Here is a 27,443-nt window from a genome sequence, read left to right as displayed (position 1 = left end):
CAATGTTTCATTAGTAATCACTAGGATAAGATGAATAATTATTTAACAAAATATGAATGTATACCAAGCTTATAAATTAAGTTATATGAACATAAACGGATCATTGTTAATATATTACATGTTATACTTATTAATATAAAAATATGAAAAGAGCCATTGACGGTAAAAAATATTTTTAAGTAATCAATATTGACATCAAATGACATAATGCACGCAATTTTACAGTAAGATTTTCACGTACAAGGCAAATTTATTTTCTCTTTCTATTGTTAATGATTAGAAATAAGGAATCAACTCGACTTAAGGTCCCCTCTCTGCTTTAACTTATTATTTAGCTTATTTATATAGTTTAGCGGTTTCACAAAATTATAATACTATTTTGCTGTTTATCTAATTATTAATTTATGAGATAGCATTATCAACTTTAAATCAAGATTAAATTGAATGCTGCTGTTGATGTCCATTTACTAGCAGTATTTATTTTATCTGATAGAACCCACTAAATTTTGAACTTTAAACTAAAAGTAAATCACAAATTGTATTAAAATTGAAAACCAGCTTTTGAGTTAGAAGACTAATCACAATTTATTGGCTGTGAAAGGAATGTAAAACAATTCATATTTTTTGGCTAACAATGAGAGGGGAAGGACACTTCCACGTTTGTAAAGATGTTTCGATTTTGCCTAACTCCCCACTGATTACAGCAAGCCGTCTGGAGAGGTCGTAAGTTCCAGGGCGGGGGAGGGCAGCCTTCAGGTCCACATTAGCTGATGCTCTGGGGGCCAAGGTAATTATCCTCCGTGATGGTCCCAGATAACAAAATCCAGAACCAGCATGAGGCGAGTATAGCTGAGTGCTCCTCAAAATACCACCACTGTTGAAATGTAATAATATATATCCAAAAAAGTTCAGATATGAATACCACAACTAAATAGCTACCTTGGTGTTTCGTTGGAGCTAACAATCACATGAAGGCTCAGGTCTGAACAATTTTGAAGGTGAATTTTTACAGGAATCACACAAAAACTGGAAAAATAAGTTTTAATTTTTGTTAAATCTTTATGTTAACTTTATATTTAAAGCTTGAAGGTGGATTCTTAAGGGTGAAAATTATTCTGGCGCGCTTGTTTTTTGGATAATGATTGTACCTGTGAGAAAATTAGACAAATTCACAAGGATTTTATTTTAAACAGTCAAGAATCCATTTCTGTGCTTGATATATATGTTCCTTGTTGAAAAATCAGATCTTACCACATCTCCTTAAAGTCATGCATCACTGAGGCAGTGTGCTGCAAACTGAAGCAAACTAGACTTTGAGCTGTTGCAAGTTCAGGCGATATTTCAGGTGGCGGAGAGAGCACTGAGGGAGGTTGAGATTTTAAATAAGTGGCCACAAGGAAAGGAAATTTAGTTTTACCTGGGATTGGAGGCATAGGACTATCTCCATACTGAGGCCACGTTTTCGTTGTACCCAAGTCAAGGATTGAGAGCTGATGTTGTCCTTCGTGGATTTCCTTCCCAGTAAACACCTGTGGAGTCACTTTTGACATCAGAAATAATTGATAAACATTGTTAAAATACGCTTACCCTCCACTTCAATAACAGAGTGAGATCTAGCTTAGACTCGGCAGTGCTAGTGTTTGTTGCTAAAAACTCTTTTATCAAAAAAATCAACGTTGGCCATGATGTGAATTGGCTGTTTAGACTAGTTCCCACTCCAGAGTGAGAGTAAATGTACTTCTTGTCTTCACCTACAAAGTATTTTTTTATGTAAAACTGATTACATTTGACTTCCAAAGTTTTATTTACATGTGTCAGCAGATCGCAGAACTTTGAACAGCAGATGACATGCCTCACTAGGCTTAAGTTTGCAATCTGCAGGAAGAAAAATGAATCAAAATCCATTAGCCAACAGCACTGGTCAATTTTACCTTTAGGGGAAATCACCATCGGCCCTAGGTGCCAATGTTTACTAACAACAGCAATTTGTTGAATCGACAAGGAGTCCTTCAAATCACTTTCACTGTTTTCGGACTCCTGCCAAAAATCAACCATTAAGTAAAAGCCTTAATGCTCAATAAAATATGCATACCAAAGAAGACATGTGAGCAATCTGAAGAGCTAAATTTAATGACTCAGACCTTGCTTGTTCTCCGTTTATTGTCGGACAAGAGCTGCGTACAACTTGCGCTGTGATCGACACAGGATTGTTCAGCATCACTCGCCAAGAGTGTTGGAGCGTCCGGTACCTAATATAAAACTCTGTTTTGCATGTTCCGATCAAGCAGGAATAATAACTAACCGATTGTTTTCCATTCCCTCATAGTACATCATGAGGTGCAGTTTTAGAGAGCCCCGTGTCATGGGTGCTTTGATCCAAATGTCGATGCTGGCTTCTTGGTTTGGTCCTAAGACGTCCCCAGGCAGGGGAATTCTCAACACCTTTGGCTCAGCTGAGACTGTTAGGGTGCCAACCCTGGAATTTCAGTTGATATAGTTTTAACAAGAAATTTTTAATTTGCTAGGAGATATTCGAGAAATGCACAAAATCAGAATTCAAACTCACCTATATCCCTGCTGCTGAGGGCCAAGGTTACTCAGTGGTGACTGCGGGGGTTTGCTGCCCACTGGAAGGGCGAGACACTGAGCTTCATGGGGCCAAATGCTGACTAGCAAGTTCTTCAGAGGCTGTGGACCAGAGTTTCGCAAAAGCACACCAATCCGCTTTGTTTCCCCACACATCAGTTTACTTCCCAGACCTTCAAGTCTCGCCTGCAAAATGTTATTGTGCCATGTGCAAATCATGAAACATTATGTTAGATTCAAACCTGCAGAAGAGGCATTGGTGACTTAATAGTGATGGTCAGCCTGTAGTCTGGATTATCTTTACCCTTCAGCCGCTCTCCTTTGACGCTAAGAGGAATTTTGCCTGTAAATTATGATCAATGAAGTTGGTTATCATGATATAGCCTTTATTAGTATTATTGTTCATTCTCACATTTCGTCAATACACAGCGGGTACAGACAACAAAAAATTAGGAAAGATTTCCTTACCTGTCACAGCTATGGGTTGCTGGTCAGAGCTGATCGGGGCTGGGCCACACAAATCAAAAGCCACAGCAGTGATGCTCAGCTCTCCAACCTGTCGAGGTATGACGCAAAGAACAATTTTCTGTGAAGCACCAGCGTCCAGGGTCAGCAAGGGAAGGGTTTGAGTGTCAACTGAGTTTTGTTCCTTGGCGGTTTCATTTGAGATTTCAGTACCAGGTTGGCCTTCAGGGCTGAACTTCCATACAAGCCTAACGCTTGTAAATACAATAGGAATTTGCAGAGGATTTGTTACTGTTAGCTGGACTGCTAAATGCTCTGTGAAACAAATGAAAACAAATAATTGCACTGCCAATATCTAATCATTTTGATATGTTACCATTGATTACTGCATTTGGTTTGGTGGAATTGTTTGATTTTGGCGTGAGGAGCTGTAGAATTGGCTTGAAAACAAATGTCTGGCCAAGACGAGCTTCAGTGACCAGTTGTTCTTCCAACTTCTCCCAACTACATTGAACGAATAATCAAATTTCATTTGATAAAATAGTTTACGTTCGCTTACACAACTTTCTCTTCGCCATCTAATTTTGAGTCAAAAGTGGTACCAGAAACAAAGGCTACATCAGCCTGTACTTGACCCTCTGATGGTGTTCCCAGCAAAGTTTGCAAATTTTTGCAGTCAACTATTGGGACTGGCATTATAGGGATTCCGGTTTCCTTGTCAATGGCCAACAAGCCCTAAAACACCATTGTTAATTACAGAGAAATTTAGCAAGGCTCTAGAATTTGCACGACTTGTATCTGATATGTCAAAATGTATACACAATGTTAGGTAATTTTGTTAATTTTCAATAGCAGAGTAACGTATTACGCTTGAAAATTAAACATCTATAATACCTGAACAGTCTGCAAATATTCTCTCAAGAAAACAGCTTGTTGTGCTGATGCTTGTTGGCTTCCAGAACAAAGAAGCTTCGCAAATGAGTCTCTCGCTTCAGGTAATTTTCTAAGGAAGGCCGATTGGCGTCCCACAGTGAATAAAATGTGGTCTTCTGCCAGGCCCCAGTGTTTTCCTTCAAAAATCTGTAAGACAGAGATTTGACTTGTCATTTTTTATTACAATTTTGAGGCACAAGTTTGAGGTAGATTTGGCAAGATTTATAACCTGCAAGGCTTGTTGGTAGCACCGCAGGGCGTGTGGTCGCAAACCAGCTTTGTTGAATCTGTGCCCAGCTAGCACCATGTGAAATCCATACTTTCTCACCAACTTTTGGAGTTTGTGACTTCCAAAGAAGCAGTAAGCAGCCTAAAGGAGTTGCAACGTAAAATTGGATCATGTACATTGAAGTTTTTAGGCATACTTGTTCCAGCAGAAGGGCACTTCTTAAATCAGAATCTTCACTGGTCAGTTTAATTAACTGCTGCGCAGCCTCACCCATTAGACCTCTAGATTTAAGAATTTCTGAGCTCAACAGAGCTGCTCTAGTTGCAAACTGAGGCAACCTGTAGGCGAAAAGGAAAGGTTTTACATTTTGTTCTGATTGAAAACAAAGTTTGAGCAGTAGATTTTAGCATTAATTTTATAATATAATTTTTCAATTGATGACGCATCTAATATCCAATAATTATCAATGATATTTCCGTCTTTGTTTTGCGATTTTTTCAATGCATCAATAATTTTAGAGAAAGATATTACATTAGCCATATCAGGTACATCTTGTAACTCACTTGCAAAATTTCAGGTAGGTGTCGATTGCTTCTTCCATGTACTCCTGGGCTCTTTTGGGAGAAGTGGGTGGCTGTTCCGGTAGTAGGAAAGCACTAAGAGCAGCCATTTCAAGAGCACCTGCTAGCATGAGCCACGCCTGATCAGCAGCTAGGTCTCGCTTCAGTGCATGATATGCAGGGAATGATAGTTGAGGCAGTCCAAGAAGAAAACTGAGGTCACCCAGCCTTCTGAGACCTCTTTCAGCTGAGTCAGCAGAATAACTGAAAACGCCAGATGCGTTGTATTATCTTATTTCTTGATGTTAATTAATAGCTGATGCTACCTCTGTGACGCAGGACTTGATTGCGGCGAAGAGGCGGTGGTTCCAGGTTTGCTGCTAGAACCAAACCATCGTTTGGTTGCAGAAAAAAGGGATCTGCTGAGGCCTTTCCTGGCTATCACCTTCAAGAAACAACAATATTAGCTAAGAACACGCATGCTTAAAAAATATATTTTTAATTTCCTGGTAAAATTCTGAAATCCGGGGTGGTTTTGGAATTTTTGGAACCGACCACCGGGTAAAATTATGAGCGAGTGTCAAAGTGATCTAATTCAAGAATTTCAGAAATATTTTCAACAGGAAATAAAAAATATTTATTATCAAAGCATACACATCATGTCATTACCAATTCTGTCAAGGTATGAATTTGTTTCTCAGCATATGGCAGTAAAACTCTAGTTGCAAAGTCTGGTATGAGCTGTCGCAACTTTTCTCTGTCCTCCGCACTGAGATGTTTGCCTCTTACGCCTGCCAAGACAGGCTGCTCATTGTAAGAGTTTATCTCCTTCATTATTGGTGGCATTCCAGGAGACTAATGACAAGAGATTTAAATGTTGCTACTTCAAAGACATGCAATTTACGTCAGGGGCGTCTGGACTCAAAGGATGCGGAATCGTTTCCTCATTCACTTCCTGCGCTTCCTCAAGCACATTTGGCGTTCTAGCACCTGGACTATTTAGGATGCCTGGAGGCTGAGGGCAACGGGCAGAGGCCATCACATACTGAGCCCAAGGATCGGCAGGCGGGCTCTTGTCATCATCCATCAAGCTGGATTCTGTGTTAATTGGCAGCAGGGTGCAGTAGGAGTCTCCGAATTGAGCTTTCAATCTCGCAAAATGCTGCTCAGCCCTAAATCCAGAGATGGTTGGCACTGTTTTTACCCTTTAGTAGAAATCTATCTTACTTTGAAGTGTCAGCAGTTGGCGAAGAGGCATCATGCAAAAGCACATGATATTGCAGGGCTGGGCTGAAAAACCATTTAGGCAGCTGGTGAGGATTGTTGCCCGAGTTTGCTGTGCAGGCAGACCATAGGGACTGAACACAGGCAACCGGGTCAGGGTCTTCCGAGCTGACCACAATAATGCAGGCGAGGTAGTGCTTCAAAAATTCGTGGTCAGAAGGATACTGGACCTGCAGAAAAACGTTGCGCCATGCTTCAAACCAGGGAGTCTTTGCGGGCATCTCTACGGTTTGATTGCCTTAGGGTGCGTAAAATTACAATGGATTTCAATGTTGTGAATGGAGAATATTACCAGCTTCAACTGTGATGATATCATTGGGATTCGGATGCAAGCTTGCAGCCTCATTCAGCCACTTTCTGGCAAGTGGAGGCGCTGGAGGCTCCCAGCTGGCGTACTGCAGGCACATTCTTAATCCAGGGCGGACTGATAAAAGGGCTCCTGATGGATCTCTGATATGAGCTACAAAAAAATTGGTTTCTTCATTAATATGGCCTTAGAGGATTGGCGACTGGTTTTACCCTAAATAATTATGCAATATTTCAAGGCAATTAAGGGTGAGTCCAAATCAGCTCGTTACCTCAACGTTTCATTGAAATTGAGGTAATGGTTGAGGAAACGGTTGAGGTAAGCGCGCCCAATTCAGACCCACCCTTGGTGAAAGATCAAAATCCATACCGTCACCAGGAAGAGTGCAGAATGGTTGGAGCATCTCAACAAAATTCAGGTTGTTTCTTCTACACGCATCCTCTGCCAGCGGGGATACAAGGGCGGCGACCAGTGGTGGAAATGCCGAATGAATTAATTCCATCACAGGCTGCTTACTTGTAGTCATCTTTCTTAATTTGAAGATCCCAATCAGCCTGCAATTTGCATTAAAACATCAATATGGCTACCTAGTTTTTAAATTTAGATGAAAATTGGACACAATTACCTAAATTATAGAAATAAAATCAACTAAAAAGCAGAAAAAATTTTCATTGTTTTGAAATTTTCTAGTACAGCTGTCACGCAGTGCGTTATTTCGCCGCAAGGTGGTAGCATTGGTATCGTGCTGGCAGCAAATCCCTGCTGTGATTGGTGCACATGTCTTTACTCTTTTGTTTTTTGTTTACTAAAATTTGCTTCCTCGAGTTGTTCGTCGCTTCTCACGTGTCTTTTCACGTTTATGTAGCTTTCGCGTCCAGTTCTATTCTTCCTATTTCCCATATTTCGCATTATTACTGTAATCGTGTTAAAAACACGGACCATCCCTTAAGTTCAGTAAAAAGTGCAATAAAATTATAAATTATCATGGCGCTGGTGCAAGCTCGTCAAGGTTTGTGATATTTTATTTTTTGTCAGCATTTCACATGAGTTACGCATGCATGTCAATTCAAAACAAAACTTGGTTTACAATTTAATAAGTTACACATAATATATTTAGTATTATAAATACATTTAATTCTTTTATGTGGCCAAGATAAATCAGTGGTGTTTTTGCAGCTGAGCTCACTACTGTGCAGAGTGATTCAGAGTCTGGAAATTCTGGAGAGGAAGTCTCTGACATTCAGGAAGAAGGCAGCGAGTTAGATGAAGAGCAACAACCTTCCAAGAAAGCCAAACACAGTGGTAAAGAGTCTGATGGTGCGGATGCCAGTGGGAGCAGTGATGATGAGGAAAAACCAGCAGTCGGAAATGCTGGTTGGGCGGACGCTATTTTGAAAGTGCTGAAAACCAATAAACCGAAGAAAAAGAAGACGTTGGTTTTGTCTAGAGCAAAGAAGTTGAATGAAACTGTGTTGAAAGAAGAACCTAAAGATCCAGGCTTTGAAATCGATGGCGAGGAGGTGAATCTAGAAGACAAAACTGAAGATGTCGAAGAAAAACCTGACGTGAAACCTATATTGAGCGCTGCTGAATTGAGGGAACAAAAGAAAAAGGTGCGTGAATAGTAGTAAGTTGGTTTATTATAATTGCTATAGTTTGTTAAATATTTCAGAGAAAACTATGGGAAACTATGAGCAGGAGCAAACCTAATGTTCTAGCAAAGGATCGAGAAAAATCTTTGTCTAAAATTGCCACAAGGTAATGGTTGAAACGCTTTAAAGTTAGCGGAATAAAATAACCAACAAATATTTCGTATTTTCAGAGGAGTGGTGCAGCTCTTTAATGCGGTTAAAAAGCAACAAAAAGACATTGAAGCAGAGCTTGATGATGCAGGACACTCAGAGAGAAAACGGGAAAAAGTTTTGAAGTCTGTTGACAAGAATAGTTTCCTTGACATCTTGATGGGCCCGTCAAAGAGTGTACTCATTGGAAGGAACCAGTCGCAGAAAGTCGAACCAAAAGATGATAAGGCAAGTATATGAACTCACCTAAATCCCTAAGTGATTAAGAGTTGAGAAACTATTCATTTTTTAGTGATGATTTAATGCGATAAGTATTGATTTGAATGGCATGGCTTTCAATATAATCTGTCTGGTTAGAAGATTTTAAATTATTTGAACTGTCTTATTAATGTCTCACAATTTTACCTAGGGCTGTATTACTGTTACTAACTGAGTCCTTAATTTGTTCCAGGATGACGCAGCTCCGATTTGGAGTGTTTTGAGAGACGACTTCATGATGGGAGATGGAAAGCTGAAGGACTGGGACAAGCAGCAGGAAAGCGGGAGTGAAGCCTCTGCTGGTGAGTCGATTTCAGACGGCGATAGTGATGAGTGAATTAAATAAAAACCATGTTTAGAATAAAACACATTTTTTTAATATCTTTGAAATATCAACTTAATGTGTTGTCTTGGTACATGGCAATTGAATGAGGCCGACAATAATGGAATAATCTTGGAACAATGGCAAAAGTGGAAAATGGGGCAACATCAAGGAGACATTAGATGGTGTTGAAGGGTGGAATGTCTGGTGTAATTAGGTAGACCATAAATGGGGGCGACTATTTTGCTGCAGCTATCGTCAGGTACTTGGACGTTCGTAGCATCAGTGGCTGATGCACTTGATAATTAAACCATTTCAACATTAAAAACACATTACACCTTTTCTCTAGGGGCAATCTCGTGAACTGATAGCAATCTGACATTGACTAGAGAGCACAGTGAAGTAGAAAATTTGATCTTTGGAGCATAAAACATTAAATGGGAAACTGATAAAATGAGTTCATTATTTCCCCAAAAGATCTGGGGCTAGAAAATATAAATGTATATATTTTGGCTGTAACAGGGATGTAGAGTTGCCAGAATTATACAATACATTAAACTTGAAAGTAGCCGTTAACGGTATCACGCAAGCCATAGAACGACCCTTCCACGAACTTCAGCAGAAGTTATACATATATTAAGGGATTAGAAACCACAATAACTTAGAAAGCATTTTCGACTCCATTTAACATGCCGCAAAAATTATAATTGCGGCCTTTAAAATAGCAATCCAAGGATTTTTTTGGTCTTCTGTACTGGCAACTCTAGACCTTCAATGTTTCTTTTAAATTCATGCATTTATTTTTATGTACCTATCAGTATTATTTGAAACAATGGACATTTTGTGGTTTAGTGCTGAAGCAGCTGTTTGATAAAGGCCAGCTGCTTGAAGACTTACATCAGCAATAGAGCACAATGGAGTTATTATTGTCGGCTCAAACCCATGTCAAAGTCATCCATTATATAATTTTTGGTACACTTTGAGCTTCCCATGAATCCCCTACGAGCATTTCTATCTCTTAGCAAGTAATATCACAGTTACTTGTGGCTTTACTAACTTCCCTGCCACTCTCACGGAAAGAAACACAAGGATAAAATAATATGTACTTTGATTCAGTCACAAAAATAGAATAGAAACGATGATTTGCTTTGTTCGCGAATTTAAACACTGCTTTCCCTGAGGGAATCGTCTCCACAGTCCGAGTTGGTCGCGCTGCTTGATGGCTGCGGCTCCATGGTGAGGATGCACACCCTCTGCCTCCGCAGCAGGTCCTCATACGAGGGTGGGTTGTCCTCCAGGCCGAAAATTGACTCGTAGGCAGGAGGAGGAGGCATAAGCAACGCGGTCAGCCTGTCTTTGGCCTCTGAATCCGGCGTTTCAGCGGGGCTGTCCGCCTCTTCCGTCATCTGCCGACCTATCTCGGTCAGGTCCAGCCCACTGCCTGCTTGCAACTGGTTAAACAACTGCAAATAAAAATGCAAATATACATTAATCTAGATCAAAATCATTTAAACGCATTAAAAACTGGATTTTGTATCATGTGCACACGTGAAATATATTTTTTTTTTATCTTTGCTTTTTCCCTGGAGTATGAATTTGTTCGCATTTTATATATATATATATATATATATATATATATATATATATATATATTCAACTTGAGCTAAAATGTAATTGTTTATCTTTTCCGACTTGAGTTTTCGTCTACTTCGAGGTTGACGATATGACGATGCTAAAAGAATAAAACTTGATAAATGCGTCTAGACGTTTATAGCTGAAGTTTTTATATCAACTTGTTACGCAAAAAATAGATCCTAATATATATATATATTGCAGCATTTTGCTAACGATTTTTCTTACATTTTTGTTTCCTAATAGCACACATCGCGTATTTTCCGAATTGATCAATTTTTCAAAATGATGGATGAGTTTGCGCGCATTGATTAATTATGCTCACCCTGCTGTCTACAACAACCATGCGGCCGTAGGGCAGTAGGATAATGGTTGGCTGACTGAACTCGGGGTCGAGTTCAAGGGAAGAGGCTCTCCGGGGGCAGATGGAGCGGCAGCATGCGCCCCAGCAGTAGTAGACCAGCACCAGACACACGATGGCCACCATCACCAAGAGGGCAACCATCCCCTGACCCGCCGCCGGCGCAGAGTTCATCGTACCTGACCAACAACAATCCGATTTGAGCCAAATCTTCATATAAACGGATAAATGGCAGTTCAAAATGTTTATGGATTCGATCCATTGATAGGTGTTAAATATATTGAAAATAAATTATAAAACTATAATCATATTCATTGAGATAATTATATAATGTGATTTTGAAGAACTAATTTTTATATAAGGCTATTCCTCATGTCATGTGTTAAGTATTCTCAATTTCACTTCATACATCAGATTTAATTCTCTCTGCTAGAACCAATAACAAGTTTTGTACTATTATAAAATATATTTTAATTTTTTTTAATTAAAAACTATAGTGGACACTTCAAAATAGATTGTAATAATAATTAGCACTACCCCTCTAAATACTAAAAAAGTATTCAAAAAATTTGTTCAGAATTTCCGGCCACCATTTCCGTATTAAATTGCAGGAAAAGCTAACAAAAGTAAGATAATTTGAACATCCAGGCCATCTTTGCAGCGCATTATCTGATTTAATAATATGGTGCATAACAATTTCACAATAGATCTAGGGCTTTAATTATTTTGACCCAATTTATATTTTTTAACCTTCTTTAATCAACGCGATATTTTCAGTTGGTTTATATGGTTACTATAATTAAGTGTGGAGTGGAGTGGGTTTGTTCATCAAAATCAAAACAGCAGATCAGAACACTGGTTTCAAGAGACGCTGTCAAGGTTGTTTCACTCGCTTCATATGGGGTCAAGACTGTTTTGAATTCATTTTGCTCCAGCTATTTAGTCCGTTCGTTCAGCTTAAATATACTTGCCGAATCACGTAATTTCAACAGGCATCTCTGCAAATTACAATATTTATTTATTTATTAATATACCCACCAGATCCGAGCCTATTCTTAAAAACGTGCTATATTATGTCAAAAATGAAATTTTCGTAATTATAGAGAAATTAAAAACCGAATTTCGTCTTTGCTATCTAAACGTGATTTATTCTCAATTAATAAGTTATAAAATTCTCTGAAGTGAAAAACGTATAAATAAATTTGGTACAGGTTTCCTTGGAATAGACAAAATTTTCAAATTATTTTCAATTATTGCACACGTATATGGGCCAGGTTTTGTTTGAGCCACAATGATTGTATAATAGCTCAATTTTTAGCTCTCTCTAAACATATTGTGTGTAGAGAAATTTTTTGTTCTGGCAGAAGAATGGCATTCTCCTGCTCTCGCACTCAAATCTAGAGAAAATAAGCAATTAACTTTTGGCAATCATCGCGGGGAAACGGCCAAAATCGAGCTCCCAGAATCGGTATATATGGCGATTTCTACGGAATTCGCGCGGCTAAAATTGGCACTCTGAAAGACAGTTATCTTTAACTGTCATGAACACAGCGTATTGGTAAATATTTAGTGGCAGAGTGATCTGGACTTTCACCGTCCAACTTTTTTCAGAAGATATTCATACATCACACTACACGCAAGATCCCAAGGTTAAATTGTAGATCTGTCGCAAAAGATATTGTAAAATAAGTTTGGAAACAAATCACACATTTGAACACTTTTACGAAATAAATTGTCACATTTTTCTGATAAAGTGTGGTCATTTCTAGTTTCGAACAGACAGACTTAAATGGTCAACACAGATTAGAAAACTGGTCTAGCCACAATTTTTTGTCCGTAGAAATTAATCAAAAGACGTTTTCGCCGATTTCTGAGTAAACTAATTCTTACTGCAAGATCCTTCCACAGGATTGCATTTAATTTCAGGGCTGATGTATATTAATTACTGTGACATTTGTAAGTAGACTATTAGAACTCACCTTAATTTTGAAATATTTAATTAATGCAATGACCATACGTAAAATCCAACCGATGGAACATCAACAGCCGCAGTTTTGGTTCTCGTGTACAAGCAACGTCTTCAACAAATTCATTAAGTTATTTTGTGAGACTTCATGTGTTTTTTATTTGAATTTTATTTATCTATAAATCAAAAATATTTTGTATATCACCCAATTACTTGTTATTGTATAGGGAGAATAAATTAATAAATAAATTACGTTATGGTGAAATACATTATACATTATTCAAAATAATATTTAATTTTGAATGCTATTCATAAGCATTTCCTTGTCTCCAAATAAACGATTTCTTTTGTTTTCTGTAATGTTAACCACGCATCAATGCTTTGTTAGTCTAATTGTAAGTATTTATCCACGATGCGGCTTTGTGGTCTAAGAGTAAATTTCACGCTCAGCGGTCTTACGCCAGCTGCAAATAATGGCATGCGGCGATTAATAAATTTCACTACAACGGACGGCCACTGTTATTGCATCATTTATGTGTTGCTTGTACTGCAAAAATCGTAATTAGGCACAAGGTCCAGTGAGAGTAACAGATTCAAAGCTTCTCGGTCGTCTAAAGCCTAGCAGCCGAGAAAAAGTGGTGGGATATTATGTTTCGGCAAATTTAATTGTAAAATTCGCAAAAGTCTCTCTCATCTCCCGTGCGTGTGCGTCTCGCGTGCTTGATGAATTGCCGCGTGCTTTAAGTGTCAGCCTTAATTGACAGTGGAAGTTGCATAACCTGAGCTGCTGAACGCTGAACTCGGAATGGGATTAGCGAAATTAAGTAGTGAAGGAGCATGTCGTGCAATCACGAAACATAACGCACTCATGTGAGCCGGGCTAATCAGGATGACAAGAAGAGGCATCGCGGCTTATCGCTCTCAACCATATATTCTCCTGGGCACGCTATAATGTATTATACACTCAGCCTGCTACTGACGAACATCATAATTCATAATCAGTCGCTCTGTCGGTTCGTAATATGGATGATTGCATATGTGACACACAATGTGAGCAGCTGCTGCTCGTTCCTTTTGCGCAAACGAATAGTTATATGCCAAATTGAGTAATGCTTCTTGATTAGTAAAACTTGTGCATCTCCGTTCAGTGGCGAATCATTTTTGGTGCCAGTCGTTTTGGAGTGTTAAAGCTTTATATATTTGAAATTGTAGTTTCAAGGGATGTAAACAGTCAACAAGTATGGAGATAAATAAATTTTCATTTGTAAAAGTGAACAAATAATGTTATGACTTTTTGAGCCAGTTGACAAAAATATTTCAAAACACTGTTAAATTTTGAAATAAATTTGTAGGGTTTTTACATTTAAAACGTTGCTAATGATTTGAATTTGCTTATTTGAATACAAGGATATTATCTTAACATGTCTTTGAATTAATAATTCACAGATAAGTTCTTTATAAGGCCAGCGCATCAAAAAGTAAAAAATCTTGTTGATGTTTTTCAGAGCAAGAAAAATAAGCTTGGTTTCAAAAGAAGTTCCAAGATAAAGTCAAAACTGTTACTAATGGATGCTGTAATAGGCCTCATGAGTTTATTAATTAATTATGTTTGGCGGATTTTATTCAGCGTTGCAGCAAAAGCCTTGAAATTTGCACTGATAAAATCTGCATGCACTTTCTCTAGTGTTCAACCAAGCGCACCTCTAACAAGCTCATTGTTCATAAAAATAGATCTTGATTATTCAGCAGTGAACAAAGACAAAACTGCGTTGCTGTGCAACCGTGACGAACAAGTGCGTCAGGCTGGTTGCATATAATCTGCGACCTGCCTCGTTTATGGGTGGCAGTTTGCACGCGCGATGATTTTTATGAGAAAAGACAGACGATGAGAAAAATGAGAACGGAGCCGAAATTGGCGCTCGTAAAATCATCGAGGGGCTGCACATACTGATCCGACCCATATTAGACCTTGACATTGTTTGCGTCAGATACGCTTGGCAAAGGAGCAAAATCTGTCGGCTTCTTTGGAAAGGAGGACTGACCTGCTGCGGCCGGCGGGCCCACAAACAAAGTTGCGACCATCTGGGGCTGGTGGCGGAGACGCAACGCGAAGCTGCCACAAAGAACAAAAGAGAGCAGAGGCGGAAATATCGCAGAATGCAAATCAGCCCGTCGATTGTCGTTGTCGTGTGCTCCCTGCCTCGCGGCTTGTGCTTATTGGCCGGCGAGAAAAACAATTTGTTGGCTCGCTTCCATTTCGGCAGCCAGCGGGCTGTTAGTCGAAGAAAGCAGTCATCCAACGTCATTATTCCGCGCTTTGTCTCTAAATAATCGCCCCCTGCCTCCAAGCAAACTCCGTTGCGCGTGTCATGTGGCGCCGCGCCCGCTCCGCGAAATGAAATAATAATGAATTTTTAATTGCTAACGCTGCCTTTTCGCTGTTAAGAAAAGAGCCGAGTCAGTGTTTACGATTTAATTTTGCAACATTGAATAATGTGTTGTGGCTGCGAAACAATACATTATGATTAGATACGATATTTGTTTTTATGAATTGTAATAATTGAGAAAAAATAATGCACAACTTCCAACACATAATCTCACATGTTTTCTTTTATTTTATTACATTTTGCAATTAAATGAGTTCAAATGTTTTGATTACAGAAAAAATGTTACAATATTGCATAGCCCTGGAAGCTGTGATTTCTCGAATTTTAAAATTGCAGAACTTTCCTTTAAATATGTATTTTTTGATTTAGACTCAAGTTTGTGTTAAGATGCTCATTAATCTAACAATGAAAATCCGTATAATAGCTTAGATTCTAAAACGAAAAGTGGGATTTCAACCATGAACATTGTACAATATGATGTCTCTCGCGTGCGTTCTTTCGTGCAAAATGAATGAAGTGGAGCCGCTTTTGTTGCTTCCGCACTCAGCATTATTTTCTTGAAAAGCAGTGCACACTTGCGTGAGGCTCTTTTGTCAAGTCCAAATTAACGTTTCGCGGATGGAAATTTACAACAAGGTTTCTCTCTCACATAAAATATATAATTACTGGCGAGTAATTTCCCTAATGCGTTTATCCCAAGTATTTTTTGAGAGGAATTTGACGTAGATTGAATACTGGCCGGCTACTCGATGCGTGCTCCTGACACCATCCGCAATGCAGCAATAATTTGTGCCTCTAAAGCTATTTAATCAGGTGGGCTCATCGCAAACCACGCCGGTAATTACCCCTTCACCTCACAATTTGAGCGCTCAGAAGCTGACCTTGTATGTAGTGTATGCTTTGACGTGAATATTCGAATTACACACTCCTTGAATAAACTTCTTCTTTTGAACATGCAACGAGCACCTATTTTAATTATAGGCTATGAAATTTTTACAGGAGGACATGGAATGACTTCTGATCCTAAGAAATTAGAGCTTTACAAGGACTTACTTGATCCTCATCTTGAACACACATTTGAACAATCTTAAAATCGTTCTTTACAAAAGCTGGTAAATATCCGAAGCATTGAAAAAAATAGAACTGATTTTTAGAGCCCTTAAAAATCAATAAATCAATATTTTCCGAAAATTCCCCTGGGCACCGGGATTGTTCAGGGATCAAGTCATTTACCTCTTGGTGAGCCCCCCTCCTAAGGCCGTTGAAATCCGCAGTTTCCACCCTGAAATCCGTCGTTGCATTTTGCTATTGGAAATGTGCACGGAACATCCAGTTTGACAGTGAAGAGCTGCTTGTACCTTCCATCTGTAGGAGACTGCGGCGGAATCAAAGCTTTGTGCATTTCGAAACTCACGCTCTAATTTCGCAAAATAAGCGAGAAACCGCACCACCGTTGTTGTTCAGAAGAACCGCCCACCGGGAAGAGAGTGCAATTACAAAGAGGTCACACGAGATTGATTTCTGATATTGTGCAAAGAGGGTGGTTTCAAGCAGCAACCATCTACTTTTCCGTGCTTGTGCACGCAGATTTGAGGTCGGCCGAGATTAAATCTCCATCAGGGCTTTCAACTTTCGCGGTAATATTTTCGTTCTGGCGGAAAACACGCACACTCCAATCAGTTGGAATACCTGACGTCCCAGCTCAATGGGAATTTCCTTTTGCATTCCGAAACGCAATCGAAGCGCATTTCACGGCAATTAGCCCAGCTCCACAATGCTCATTTGAATTCCGGCTATAATCGCGTGCCGCCACCGAGAATGAATGTATATACATGTGATTGCCAATTAAGGCTCGCTCTTAATCGCCGGCCACTATAGTGCTATTTGCCTGCCGCTTTTGATGGATTACGGGCGAACAAAATAACGAGTTGAGCGTATTTTTCTCTCCAAAGCGGATTTTGCCCCGTGTTGCAAATCGATAGAGCGCGCGTGGACAGCAAAAATGTGAATAGAGTCGTCGCTCGGGGACGATGCAGAATTGCAGAATATCCTCTAGATCTGCTTTAAAGCCGCCTATTTGTGCGAGCTCGAGAGAGAATTTTGATGGTAAACAAGGCTTGCCTTGTCCAGTTTTTACGAAAGGGAATACATCGGATTAAGGGCTTTGCATGCGTGCAAGTTTTGCTCGATGAAAATAATGCTGCTGTGTGAGATATGTTGATTAACTTTTGCAGTAAATTTCCTGAACTATTCGCTTATGTCTGTAAACAACCGTTATATTTGCAAAAGCTGCGAACCACATTCAAAAGTTTTGCAACTGCAACGTTTTATCACAAACTTTTATAAATCTGAGTCAAGGACTTCAGGGACAGTTTCCAGTTAGGTCTCAACCCCCATTTAGAATAACGAGAACTGTAAAATTGATCAAAGATCAACCCCCCTTAGGGTTCATGTCGTTGAAAATAATGTAGCTAAATTCACAAAAGCCGGGCAATTTTCGCGAACGCCTTTTTATGTCGCCAAATTTGCATGGCGAGCAGTTTTGCACTTTCGCATAATGACGACCATAAATTTCTTGCGGAGACACGAGAATAGAGCGCATTTTGCTTCGAACATGAAAAAATGTGATTCATGAAACAGATCAGGTTCACCTGCACGGGCAGATATGTAATTACTTTGAGACGTAGCAGCTGCGAACCGCACTTCTCCTAATGAATGGAGGGCACGCGCCTTATTTCCTCCGGCATTTTTCCAAACACGCCTCTCCCACAATTCCATTTTCTACGTGATTTATAAACAGGCTAAAACCGGCTCGTCGGCTGATTTCTTGAGAATGAGAAGCATCATAAATTATTCTCACCTTTAATTACTTTTTAGAGAAATTTTATAAAAGCCTGTCTCGACTTCTAAAAGATTAAGTGGCTCTAGAATCTAGCGTTAGCATTCCTATTACTGAATCAATCGGTGACAATGCTAGAATATAAAAAAGTCTGTAAATATTTCCCGGCTGGCAAATCGTTGCGTAATTGTGGCTTTTTGAAAAAAAATCGAACAAAATATATTGCAGCCTGACAGCGTCTCTCATTTTCCCACAAATGGGCCTATTTTTCACGTGTGTCGTGAGAGACTGGCTGAAGTTGAAAAATGGCACATTCCTAGAAGGAGGTCCAACGCGATCGACTGATGTCTTTTGCCCTCTTTTTGGGCGGTCGCAATACGCGCTGGGCAGCCGTCCAAAAGATTCCTCGCGGATTCTTACCATTTCCCCGGGGCGCAAATAATGGTCAAATTATGGGGGGTTTTGCGAGCGGCTCGCCTGCCTTAATTGGGCCCAATTTATTTCTCCTGCTGGCGCCGAGTGAGACAAAGTGGCTTCTTCAGCAACGACGAGGGCATTCAGCGGGGAAAGGGGCTTTTTGCTGCAGTCACGTGCATCTGCCCATTCGCTTTTATTTCGCACGCGACGCCTGCACTAATCACCCCAGCCTTTAATTGCAAAATTAGCTGGCCTCGCGCGTCGAATGCACATTGATCCGATGGCGTTTGTTTTGCTGCTCGTGGAACTTTCATCAGATCAAACTGATTGGGTGTCAGGTTACTTTGTTTTGATAACCTACTTCGTCCGAATTTGGAAATGAGAAAACATTCGATCGTCACTCGAAGCAAATCAGGGTACAACTATATATTTTTGTTTTCAAGCTAAGAAGCTTGTGACGCTGTTAAATGCCTAAATTTTAGCTGAGGAAATTAATACTTGATTAATATTTCTACTCTACTAATGTTTTCCACGTGCTCCATGAAATTACTTTTAATTCACAATTCAGCGGTAATTTTTGAAAGCGCTGACTGATTCCAAAAATTTTGAAGGTGTCCTGGCATTTGGAATTTTAAATTATTTCGATGCGTTTTACACAAGAAAATCACTGTTTGTGAAGATGCGGTATGAAAGATCATCAGAAATATCATATTTACGTTACCGCATCCTACATCCCTAATTAATTACCCGCAAGTTATTTTGATTAAAATCTGGTGAATATTATTTGATGCATTTTGCTCAAATTTGGATCTTTCAGCTCGTAATTATAATTGGTGCCACTATCATCAATAACAAGCTCCATTATGGCTGTTTAATTGCTTCATAAAGTGGATCGGAGCATATAAACGAATTATAAAGTTCGAAAAAGGTCAAAATACACACCTAAATACGCCTATGGGGAATGAATATTCCAATATTGAGCGAGTATCATCATATCATTATAAAAGCCACTCCACAAAATCATTCAACGTTTTGAATCGTTCGCATATAGGCTATCAAATTATCAAGAGCAACGGTGGATAACGCTCAATCCTGCAACACACAGCGTGTGTTTAATTTAAATTTGCGCCATTTGTTAATTTAAACTCTTAATTGCGCAAAGTGCACACTATTCTATCCCTATACGCTGGCAAATGGGCTTTTTAGCCGAGCGTGTCCTCGTTTAGAATTCAGTTCTAAATGCAAATTTTAAACACGCGCGCGGTCACAATCTTTCGTCCGCGTGGGTAAACGATCTCCGTCCAAGCGTTTGACAGCATAAAACGATAATATCGATTTTGTGATCACTCCAACGCACAGGCAACCATTATTTTGCATTCATTTCTGTTTCCCTTCGGCCCGCAGAAGCCGAGTGTGCAAATATGCGATAACCTCGAGGTCAGATTAGTGGTGGGTATGTTTGTTTCGGGGGTGCCATGCGAGCACACACCCATGACGATGTCGCCTAATGCCCGTCTAATTACGTGACGCTGTGTCCAACAAGCAGCGAGGACAAACAACACGCCCAGAAGTATGGTGTGCGAGTGCTGCCGGTCGGCACTCATAAATATGCATGTTTAACGACGGTTTGTTGCTCTGATGGATCGGAGCAGGCCGCGCGCGGCCATTAGAAAAGTATTTGCCGCATTGCACCTGACGCAAAGCAAACTCGCAACAAAGAATTCCACTGGCGTGCTCGCCATTACGGAGACATTGTGCACACAAACAGTCCAGGTCAGGTCACTCAACTGCCCTTGCACACTGTCATGCGCTCGCAATAGTGCACGCATCTCGTGCCTTGTCTCGCGAGTGCCGGTTCTTCCTTTGTGAGAAGAAGAGGGCCGAGAATGAAGATTTGCTTGTGTGACCTCCTTTAACAGTGGTCAATGCCGCGATAAAATTTATTGCTGGGACAACGCATGGACATGAGGCATATGGGTAAAAACAAAATGATGAGAACTGTCATTTTATGTATTTCCTGTTTCCATCAAAGCAGAACAATTATGAATTATGAAACAATTTTTTATCATTATCTTAACCAACAAGAAATTCTGACACCATATTTTACTGAGTTTCAGTCGATATGCATTTTCAAAAATCAATCATCCGCTTTGTATTTCAGTTTTAATAAATATATTGGGTGATTCAAATTACTTTCTGTGTTAATACTTCCTGAAATTATATAATTATTGTCACACCTAATAATGAAGGTAAATTTTAACTTGAAATTAGCGATTTAATTATTTATCGATTAAAAAACTGATGACATTGTTGGCTAGAACGTAGATCTGCATCTAGTCCATGCATTGTATTTAATTAAAAACAACTCAATTTCTGGAGCCTGAACATGAATTGTTTCAAACTTTTCACTTTTCTCTTAGAAATTTTCAAAAAGGCTATATTTAAGTGCTTCTGCGAAAAGATAAAATCGTTGAATAAAAGCTTTCGAGAAGTTTTACAATCGATTTGCCATTCAGAATTCCACTACTGAAGTGGAAAGCTCAATTTCGTACCTCCTCGCGCCTCATTAATTTCCTTCTCTGAGCAGATTTGCTGGTATTACTCCAACAATAGAAAAAAGCTCGATTGAATGTTTGACCTCATGGGTACAGTTGCAGCCCACTCAATTTGTATTGTGCAAATTGGTTCAACTTATTGGCCGGCATCTCGTTTGCGGCAACGCCGTGGGTGCAATTATGGAATTACACCCTGCTTGCACGTGTGCGACCGAGAGCAGCGCAGCAGAGGGTGAGAAGAGGGATAAGAATCTTTATCGGTTTTCTGCATGCTGCCCCTGCAGCGTCGACGAGAATAATTATGTGAATTTGCAGGTCAGTTCGTGCCAAAGAGGTCGCGAGGGATGAATGCTCCTTGCTGTTGATTTAATGAGATTGCTCGACACGGCGCTGTAATTCCTTCGCCCCGGTTCTCTCCTCATCCTTTGAAGTGCAAAATATTCTGAGAAAGTTGAGCTTTTCTTATCTCAAAGGCCCTGATTTGCAACTCCATTTGCTTCCTTTTTATGCAGTTTCCGAATTTGTTTTTCAAAAGGAGGTGTATGTTTTACGTATGTTCGTTGTGCTTTATTGATAACGAATCTTACAATCAATGGAATAATTATTTTTTCAGATAATTTATGGTATTTTGTATTGCTAACCGAATAAATGAATTTTAAAGATTTTAAGCAATGAAACCATGAAATCATAAGGAAAATAAATAAGCTTGTGTTCAACTTTCTTTCTGCCGACTTTAACGCATTAATAATATCGCGAACGGATGAAAAATAATCACAAAAAGTTCACGGACGTCAGCTTTCAATCCATACTACAAGTGAAGCCACAATTCGCGCACACACAACTTGAAAGCAATGACACGAATTGAAAGCAGCGCAACTCTAAAATATTTGTATTCACTTTGGGCTTGGCATTCAGAGGTACGTGGTGATTTCCATGCAGTTCGCGACCGCGCCAATTAATTATAATTCCAAACGCACCTCGTGAACACAGCGTAAACCCCTCTATTCGTCACGTAAAAGCTCCTGTAGGCGTTTCATATTTTTCTTGCCCCAGCAGGGTTGCCAGAATTGACATTTTTGGCACAATATGAGTAACGTGCTATGCGTGCTACGAAGCTGCGCGCATAAATCACAAGTTTGGACTTTGCTCTACAGAGAAATCAACTATAATACACAAATTTTCATTCTTTTGTCAGAATAAATTTTCGTTTTATTAATTACTTGAATTTAGGTAATAAAGCTGGAGGATAATTTTACCCCCAAAATTAATAGAAGATGTGGGACATTCTCATTGAAACTATTTTGGCACGTGATTAAATGTGCTGGTAATCAAGTTTAGACACGCTGATTGAGGAAGTGAGAAAACCCAAAACCATCATCAGAATGGAAATTATTGGCCATCGCGAGGCTGGCCACAGTCCGAAACCACAGGCTCTTGGCAACCCCACCAACGCTATCCGTCATCATCATCAGGAGCGGCGAACCGAGCACCCATTGACCGAACCGCGCACATAAAAACTCCTGCCACACTCATTTTCCACTGAAACTAATGAATATTCAGCCCTTTCCCCTGCTGCTCCGGGCGATAATTGACGTTGCGTGACATACTTTCTGACAGTGAAATGACGCGGAATGCATGAAATTTGTGGCTGCTTTTAAAATTCACCAGGGATGCACAACATTATATGCCAACTAATTTTTGCGGCTGACCGCGCTCCTCGCGCTTTTACTATAGGACCCACTGGCGTTCACGACCTTAATCTTAATGTTTTCCAAAATCTAGGTCCTCTGCCAGCCCGCGGTCCTTTTACAACACTTTTAATGATGCTGCCTCGCAACCGCGTTTGCATTCATAAAAACGGTGCGGCTGCAAGTGCAACTGTCCTCAATGGCCTTTGCTGGCACAATAGTGCGGCGTGCCTGTAGAAAGTGAGACCACCTCTTAATTTGTGGTTTAGAGATTCACTACGGCTCCGGGCTACGGACGGCGGTCCGGTCCTACGTCAAGGTGGGCGTATGTGTCCTAATGTATTACCAAACCCAGGCAGCCTGAGAAGCTTTTTACTCTTAAATAACGCCGTGTTTCAAAATCTAGGAGAGTGCTCAAAAAGTACGTTCCACTAGCTGATTTCTGCTCTTTTGGAAAGTGAGAATAATCCATAAATATTATTATTACTATACCAATTATTGCAGCGTATATGATTTTGTGAATAAATGCAATTTCAAATATTTCATGAGTTTTTATTATTTCACGGAGTACGCATTTTCTAAATTAGAGCAAGTAGATTAATTTTTTAATGAATACCACATGGCAATCTAGTATAAGCTATTATTAGTCAATCCCGCATTGCTTGTAGAGCACAAACGCTTTTTTACTAACTATAGTTATTTGAACTCTGCTTCACACGTGTCTTAAATCAGACGTCAACGCAATATATGCGCATTGCAACGCTATAAAAGCACTTTTTCATGGCATTCAGACGGCCGCCGTCGGATCTGATAGCAACCCACGCTCAGAATGCAGACGCAAAGCATAAAATGGTCTGCTTTCGCCGTCCTGGTGGCTTTTGCCGTTTGCCAAACAGCGTTTTCCGCTGAAGTCGCGGATGCGGACGACTGCGAGATTGAGGCCCTGACTCTGAAGACAATGCTCCGTAAACGCTACAGATGCAGGTATGTGCTCAATTGGAAGCGAAAAAGAGACTTAAAATGTTATTTAAAAATGCAGTGGCTTCACTGATGAGGAGAGCAAGTTGGCAAACGATTTACAACACTTAAAGGAGGACATTTCCAGTATCAAGGACATGCTGGTGGTTATTTTAATCAACATAGAAACTATATTAATAACTGAATAGTCACAAAGAATATAAATAAAACCACAGTCAAAACTTGGGGCAATTGCTAAATTGAATGTGAAAAGCCTATTAGTTTTCTTATTGCCCTAATTGCTACCATCATTGTTTTGGTTTCCTTTTTTTAATACTTAACACAATATTCTATAAGTCAAAAGTCAAAGGGTAATGTAAGTTAATTTTCAGCAAAATATTACAGTCGGAATCAGCAATCCAAAGATCGATGAGGAGATAGAGTTTAAACCCTGTCCGGATAATGGTAAAAGCTAAAATTTATATCCAAAAAATTAATAAAAAAATTTCAGGCACTGGTAGAGTGAGAACTCTGTCTGCAGATGAAATGACCTACTTTTTTTCTTATCCCAAAAAAGTGAGCTCAAAACTATAAAAAAAAGAACAAAGGTTAACTTTTGTTTCATCTCAGATGAGTTGGACTGAATCAAAACAATTCTGCGAAAGAAATAACATGTACATGGTGAAGGTACAGAATCAAAGTCAACTGGATGGACTTTTCGACGAGTCAAAGAGGATTATTGACCACGGTACTGCTAAATATTGCTAATACTTTGCAACACTCATGCAACTAAATTTCAGGTGTTTGGTGGCTGGGGGCATCTGATATTGAGCAGAGACCAGGGAAGTTCAAATGGATTGATGGAGAACAGCTCCTTCCTTCAAATACTTTGTGGGACAAGGCGCACGGTAATCCCAGAAACTTTAATGCAGGCCAGGAAACATGTGTTTCATATTTCACTTGGGAGAGAAAAAAGCTTGTCGACTTGGATTGTAAATATGAATGTTACGTAATTTGCAAGGTGAAACCTGAATGCCTAGTCCATTCAAATTAAGGCGGCTTCAAGAACCTCAATGTTTTTTTAACGAGGTGTGTGTATTAAATTTATTCGTTCTTATTCTTGAAATTTTTAATTCCTTTCCCCTTTTAAATACAAATTGATTAAACTCAATTAATCTACATTTACCATGGACATGGAGGCTGTTAAAATATTTAAAATGCCGTAAGTGAAATGAATAATTGTTAATTCCTCCCCAAGAAAGGGCGAGGTTCAATTTTTGAAAGGTAATAATACTTTTCAATTATATGCCAATCTGATTTTAGCCTTTTAATTCTTTTTTTTAAATGACAGTTTTTCAATTGGTTTCAGTGAATTTTCTAACAAATAATCCCTAACAATGATTACTAGCAACACCCTGAACCAAAAGTGAAAAAGGAGTAGGAGCTTGGCTCCGCATCCGCTACAGTTTCATGGCGAGCTTTGGTTTTATTATAATTTCACGAATTACTATCACCAAAACTTTTAAATCAATCTTGCACGAGAGCAACAATAATTATTAATGTCATTTAAAAATTTATACCCAAAAAAATGTTAAATTAGGAAATCTGTTTATCAAGAGAAAATTACCAAGGTTTGTAAAAGCAATAAAAACCACGATTGCTAATATTCAATTGTGTCATTCTACCACGAAATAATTTATTGCAAAATTGAAAATTGCCCTCAAATACAACCACGACAGGCTGAATGTCGGAACAAAAAATTAAAAAAAAAACACTCAGGAAATGCAGAAATATATCCGCAATATATTTCTCTAAATAACACAAAAAAATTGATTGTGAGTTTTGTTTGTTTCAAGCTGGAATAATTTAAGCACCAAATGTATGATGACGTTTTTTACCACAATATCAATATCACTGTCGTTTGTGCGCTACGTAGTGGAAAAGAGTATTTTTTTCACTTCGGATCTAGTACATGAACGCAGGCAAAAGTTAAATTGTGCACTGCAGGGCACTTCCACCGCCGCCCACAATCGCATTTTATGTAAGCCGTAAGACTAGTGCACAACAGGGCTGTGAGAAGCGATGTACGAATGAGTTTATTTGATCGGGTGCTCGCCGAGTGAGACTTACATTGTATATGCAATGCATTATTTTGAAGCTGATGGTGGTAGTATGATTTATTAATCTTAAACACACTCTTTTAATTCTAAGAAGTGTTGTTGTGAGCGACAAAACAAATAAATAGGATGTTTTCATTGAGATTTAATTCGAAAAACATTTTCCACTGCACTGGCATGTGATCCGTGCGGTCAGGAAAACGTGAATCCGTTGCGTGAGGTAGAGGCGTCGCTCTGTCTGCATCAATCAGCGTGCGTCACTATTTTACCAAAGTCCAAACGAGATGGAAATGAACAACGTTCATTATACCAATCACAGCTGGCTCTCGGCTGATCACAAAACAAGCCGGGTTGATGGTTGCTGGTGGCCGCAGGCCGAGAGCAAACATTCACTCAATTCATTTTATTGATTACACCTCTATCACGGTGGATCCGTCGCTTCTCCACACAACACCCACCATGCCACGAGGGAACCACCCGGTTGATCAGAGATCGATTTCGGCATCATTAGACCGAATCAATATGCAATTTTATGGAGAGCCGAACTGAGAGGCACTGGAGACTCAATAAAAATAATTTTTATCCAACCTGGGCCAATCTGTACGTGAGCTTTTATTTTTTTTCAGACGCAGTTGACAATCTCCTCTGCCAGTTCAAACAATTAGAGCGAAAATCGTTAGAGCCGATGTTTATGAACTTCCCTCTCGTCAGCGGTCGCTGCCAAATGCTCAGTCGCGACGTGGAACAATACATATTAAAAAGCATTTCGAGCTCAGCGCGTATGGTTTCTTTCCCCGTGACCAAACACTTACAGCAGGACGCATTTTTATAAATTTTACGCCGCCAGTGGAGCGAGAGAGAGATATGAAAGAATCGCACTGGAATTTCTGCGTCGATCGCTCTGACATCCTGTTTGCTCCTCACAGCGCAATTTGCATGCAAATTGAATAAGCATCCAAGAATCCCTGATTCTCGAGAGCAGATCAGCAAAACTGATTTCCGAACGCATGAAAGTGTAGGGTATCGGAGCTCTTGAGGCACTTTCGTGCGTCCATCGCCAAGAACAGCCAAAGAGGGTGACACTTGTCAATTTACAGACGGGATATGCATAAAGCGAGATTGTGTGAAAGTGTACGTGTATTGATCGATATGTGTTGTATGTGTGCCTTCGACTTCAAACTAGCCGTCACTTCCGAGAACAAGGAAGTGAAGAGAGAAAATTATATCGCGTGCGCCACGATTTCTCAGTACTTCTGTAGCAGAAGCTGACGAAAAAGCTCGATTAACCCGGCCGGCAGTAGGGAGAAATATGCTTTTTCAGTCAATGGTTAGTTACATTCGAATTATTGGTTGATTCGATTTAGCAAATTCATTGTGACCAAGATCTATGACTTTAATTGGGAAAATTCTAATTTTTTAGGCATATAACCGGTTAAATTTAAATTTCTTCATCTTTAAGATCTCTTACAATTAGCTGGGCAATCCTCATTTGCTTCTGCAGCTGCGACCGCCATGCATTATATTTTATATATATATATATATATATATCTCAATATTGAATAACTCTCATGCGTTGATTTTGAACCTGGATTTTTTGTCCACACTCTTAGCGGCAGCAACATCTGTCACACTAAGAATAAAGTATGAGGTTTACACAAGTTGAGAGCTGAACGATGAGAGAGTGCTGCAAAAGTGAATATATTTTCCTTTCCATACATACATAATATGTATTTTTTTGCAGCTAAAGGTGGTACACGATATTCCTAGAGTCATAAATT

At 39.5% G+C, this 27,443-nt stretch overlaps 4 protein-coding genes across 6 annotated transcripts in view; 2 read left to right on the top strand and 2 right to left on the bottom strand.

Annotated features, from left to right (window-relative positions):
- Positions 1 to 559: 559 nt before the first annotated feature.
- On the bottom strand, positions 560 to 7,107 carry l(3)76BDm (trafficking protein particle complex subunit 8 homolog l(3)76BDm). The gene is made up of 25 exons (XM_065482131.1): positions 6,990 to 7,107; positions 6,734 to 6,918; positions 6,350 to 6,517; positions 6,001 to 6,295; positions 5,678 to 5,945; positions 5,443 to 5,628; positions 5,100 to 5,218; positions 4,777 to 5,037; positions 4,410 to 4,551; positions 4,214 to 4,354; positions 3,946 to 4,131; positions 3,611 to 3,786; positions 3,428 to 3,555; positions 3,055 to 3,366; positions 2,829 to 2,929; positions 2,567 to 2,772; positions 2,303 to 2,476; positions 2,093 to 2,249; positions 1,932 to 2,037; positions 1,810 to 1,875; positions 1,588 to 1,751; positions 1,418 to 1,529; positions 1,252 to 1,360; positions 940 to 1,026; positions 560 to 874 (listed from the first exon to the last, which is right to left on the bottom strand). The coding sequence occupies exons 2-25, from the start codon at positions 6,888 to 6,890 to the stop codon at positions 616 to 618; spliced, it is 4,080 nt and encodes a 1,359-aa protein (XP_065338203.1). The 5' UTR covers positions 6,891 to 6,918; positions 6,990 to 7,107; the 3' UTR covers positions 560 to 615.
- Positions 7,108 to 7,184: 77 nt separating this feature from the next.
- Positions 7,185 to 8,790, top strand: LOC135938483 (RRP15-like protein). Its single transcript, XM_065482132.1, has 5 exons — positions 7,185 to 7,373; positions 7,541 to 7,977; positions 8,037 to 8,122; positions 8,187 to 8,394; positions 8,618 to 8,790. The coding sequence occupies exons 1-5, from the start codon at positions 7,349 to 7,351 to the stop codon at positions 8,759 to 8,761; spliced, it is 900 nt and encodes a 299-aa protein (XP_065338204.1). The 5' UTR covers positions 7,185 to 7,348; the 3' UTR covers positions 8,762 to 8,790.
- Positions 8,779 to 27,443, bottom strand: part of LOC135938484 (uncharacterized) — a 33,620-nt gene continuing 14,955 nt past the window's right edge. The window contains exons 2-4 of one of the 3 annotated variants that reach the window (XM_065482135.1): positions 12,719 to 12,817; positions 10,704 to 10,918; positions 8,779 to 10,209 (exon numbers count right to left, since the gene is read on the bottom strand). In XM_065482135.1, coding sequence (XP_065338207.1) covers positions 9,907 to 10,209; positions 10,704 to 10,913 — 513 coding nt within the window. In that variant the 5' untranslated portion in view covers positions 10,914 to 10,918; positions 12,719 to 12,817 and the 3' untranslated portion in view covers positions 8,779 to 9,906. Of the gene's footprint in view, positions 10,210 to 10,703; positions 10,919 to 12,718; positions 12,818 to 14,747; positions 15,216 to 27,443 lie in introns of those variants that run through there. The other 2 variants (XM_065482133.1, XM_065482134.1) reach the window with 2 other exon arrangements.
- Positions 23,323 to 24,642, top strand: LOC135940559 (uncharacterized). Its single transcript, XM_065485489.1, has 6 exons — positions 23,323 to 23,575; positions 23,631 to 23,712; positions 23,941 to 24,013; positions 24,060 to 24,124; positions 24,179 to 24,296; positions 24,349 to 24,642. Exons 1-6 carry the CDS (start codon positions 23,421 to 23,423, stop codon positions 24,600 to 24,602), a joined length of 747 nt encoding a protein of 248 aa, XP_065341561.1. The 5' UTR covers positions 23,323 to 23,420; the 3' UTR covers positions 24,603 to 24,642.

This window comes from Cloeon dipterum, chromosome 3, assembly GCF_949628265.1.
Source record: "Cloeon dipterum chromosome 3, ieCloDipt1.1, whole genome shotgun sequence".
Classification (NCBI taxonomy): Eukaryota; Metazoa; Arthropoda; class Insecta; order Ephemeroptera; family Baetidae; genus Cloeon; species Cloeon dipterum.
This window is presented reverse-complemented; position numbering and strand designations above follow the sequence as displayed.

Bases quoted from the DNA above. Each gene is read 5' to 3' on its own strand.
- LOC135940559 (XM_065485489.1), top strand. From the start codon at position 23,421: ATGCAGACGCAAAGCATAAAATGGTCTGCTTTCGCCGTCCTGGTGGCT. The intron at 23,713-23,940 runs GTGGTTATTTTA...GTTAATTTTCAG, and splicing joins CCAGTATCAAGGACATGCTG to CAAAATATTACAGTCGGAAT. The intron at 24,014-24,059 runs GTAAAAGCTAAA...AAAAAATTTCAG, and splicing joins TAAACCCTGTCCGGATAATG to GCACTGGTAGAGTGAGAACT.
- LOC135938483 (XM_065482132.1), top strand. From the start codon at position 7,349: ATGGCGCTGGTGCAAGCTCGTCAAG. The intron at 7,374-7,540 runs GTTTGTGATATT...GTGTTTTTGCAG, and splicing joins GCTGGTGCAAGCTCGTCAAG to CTGAGCTCACTACTGTGCAG. The intron at 7,978-8,036 runs GTGCGTGAATAG...TAAATATTTCAG, and splicing joins TGAGGGAACAAAAGAAAAAG to AGAAAACTATGGGAAACTAT.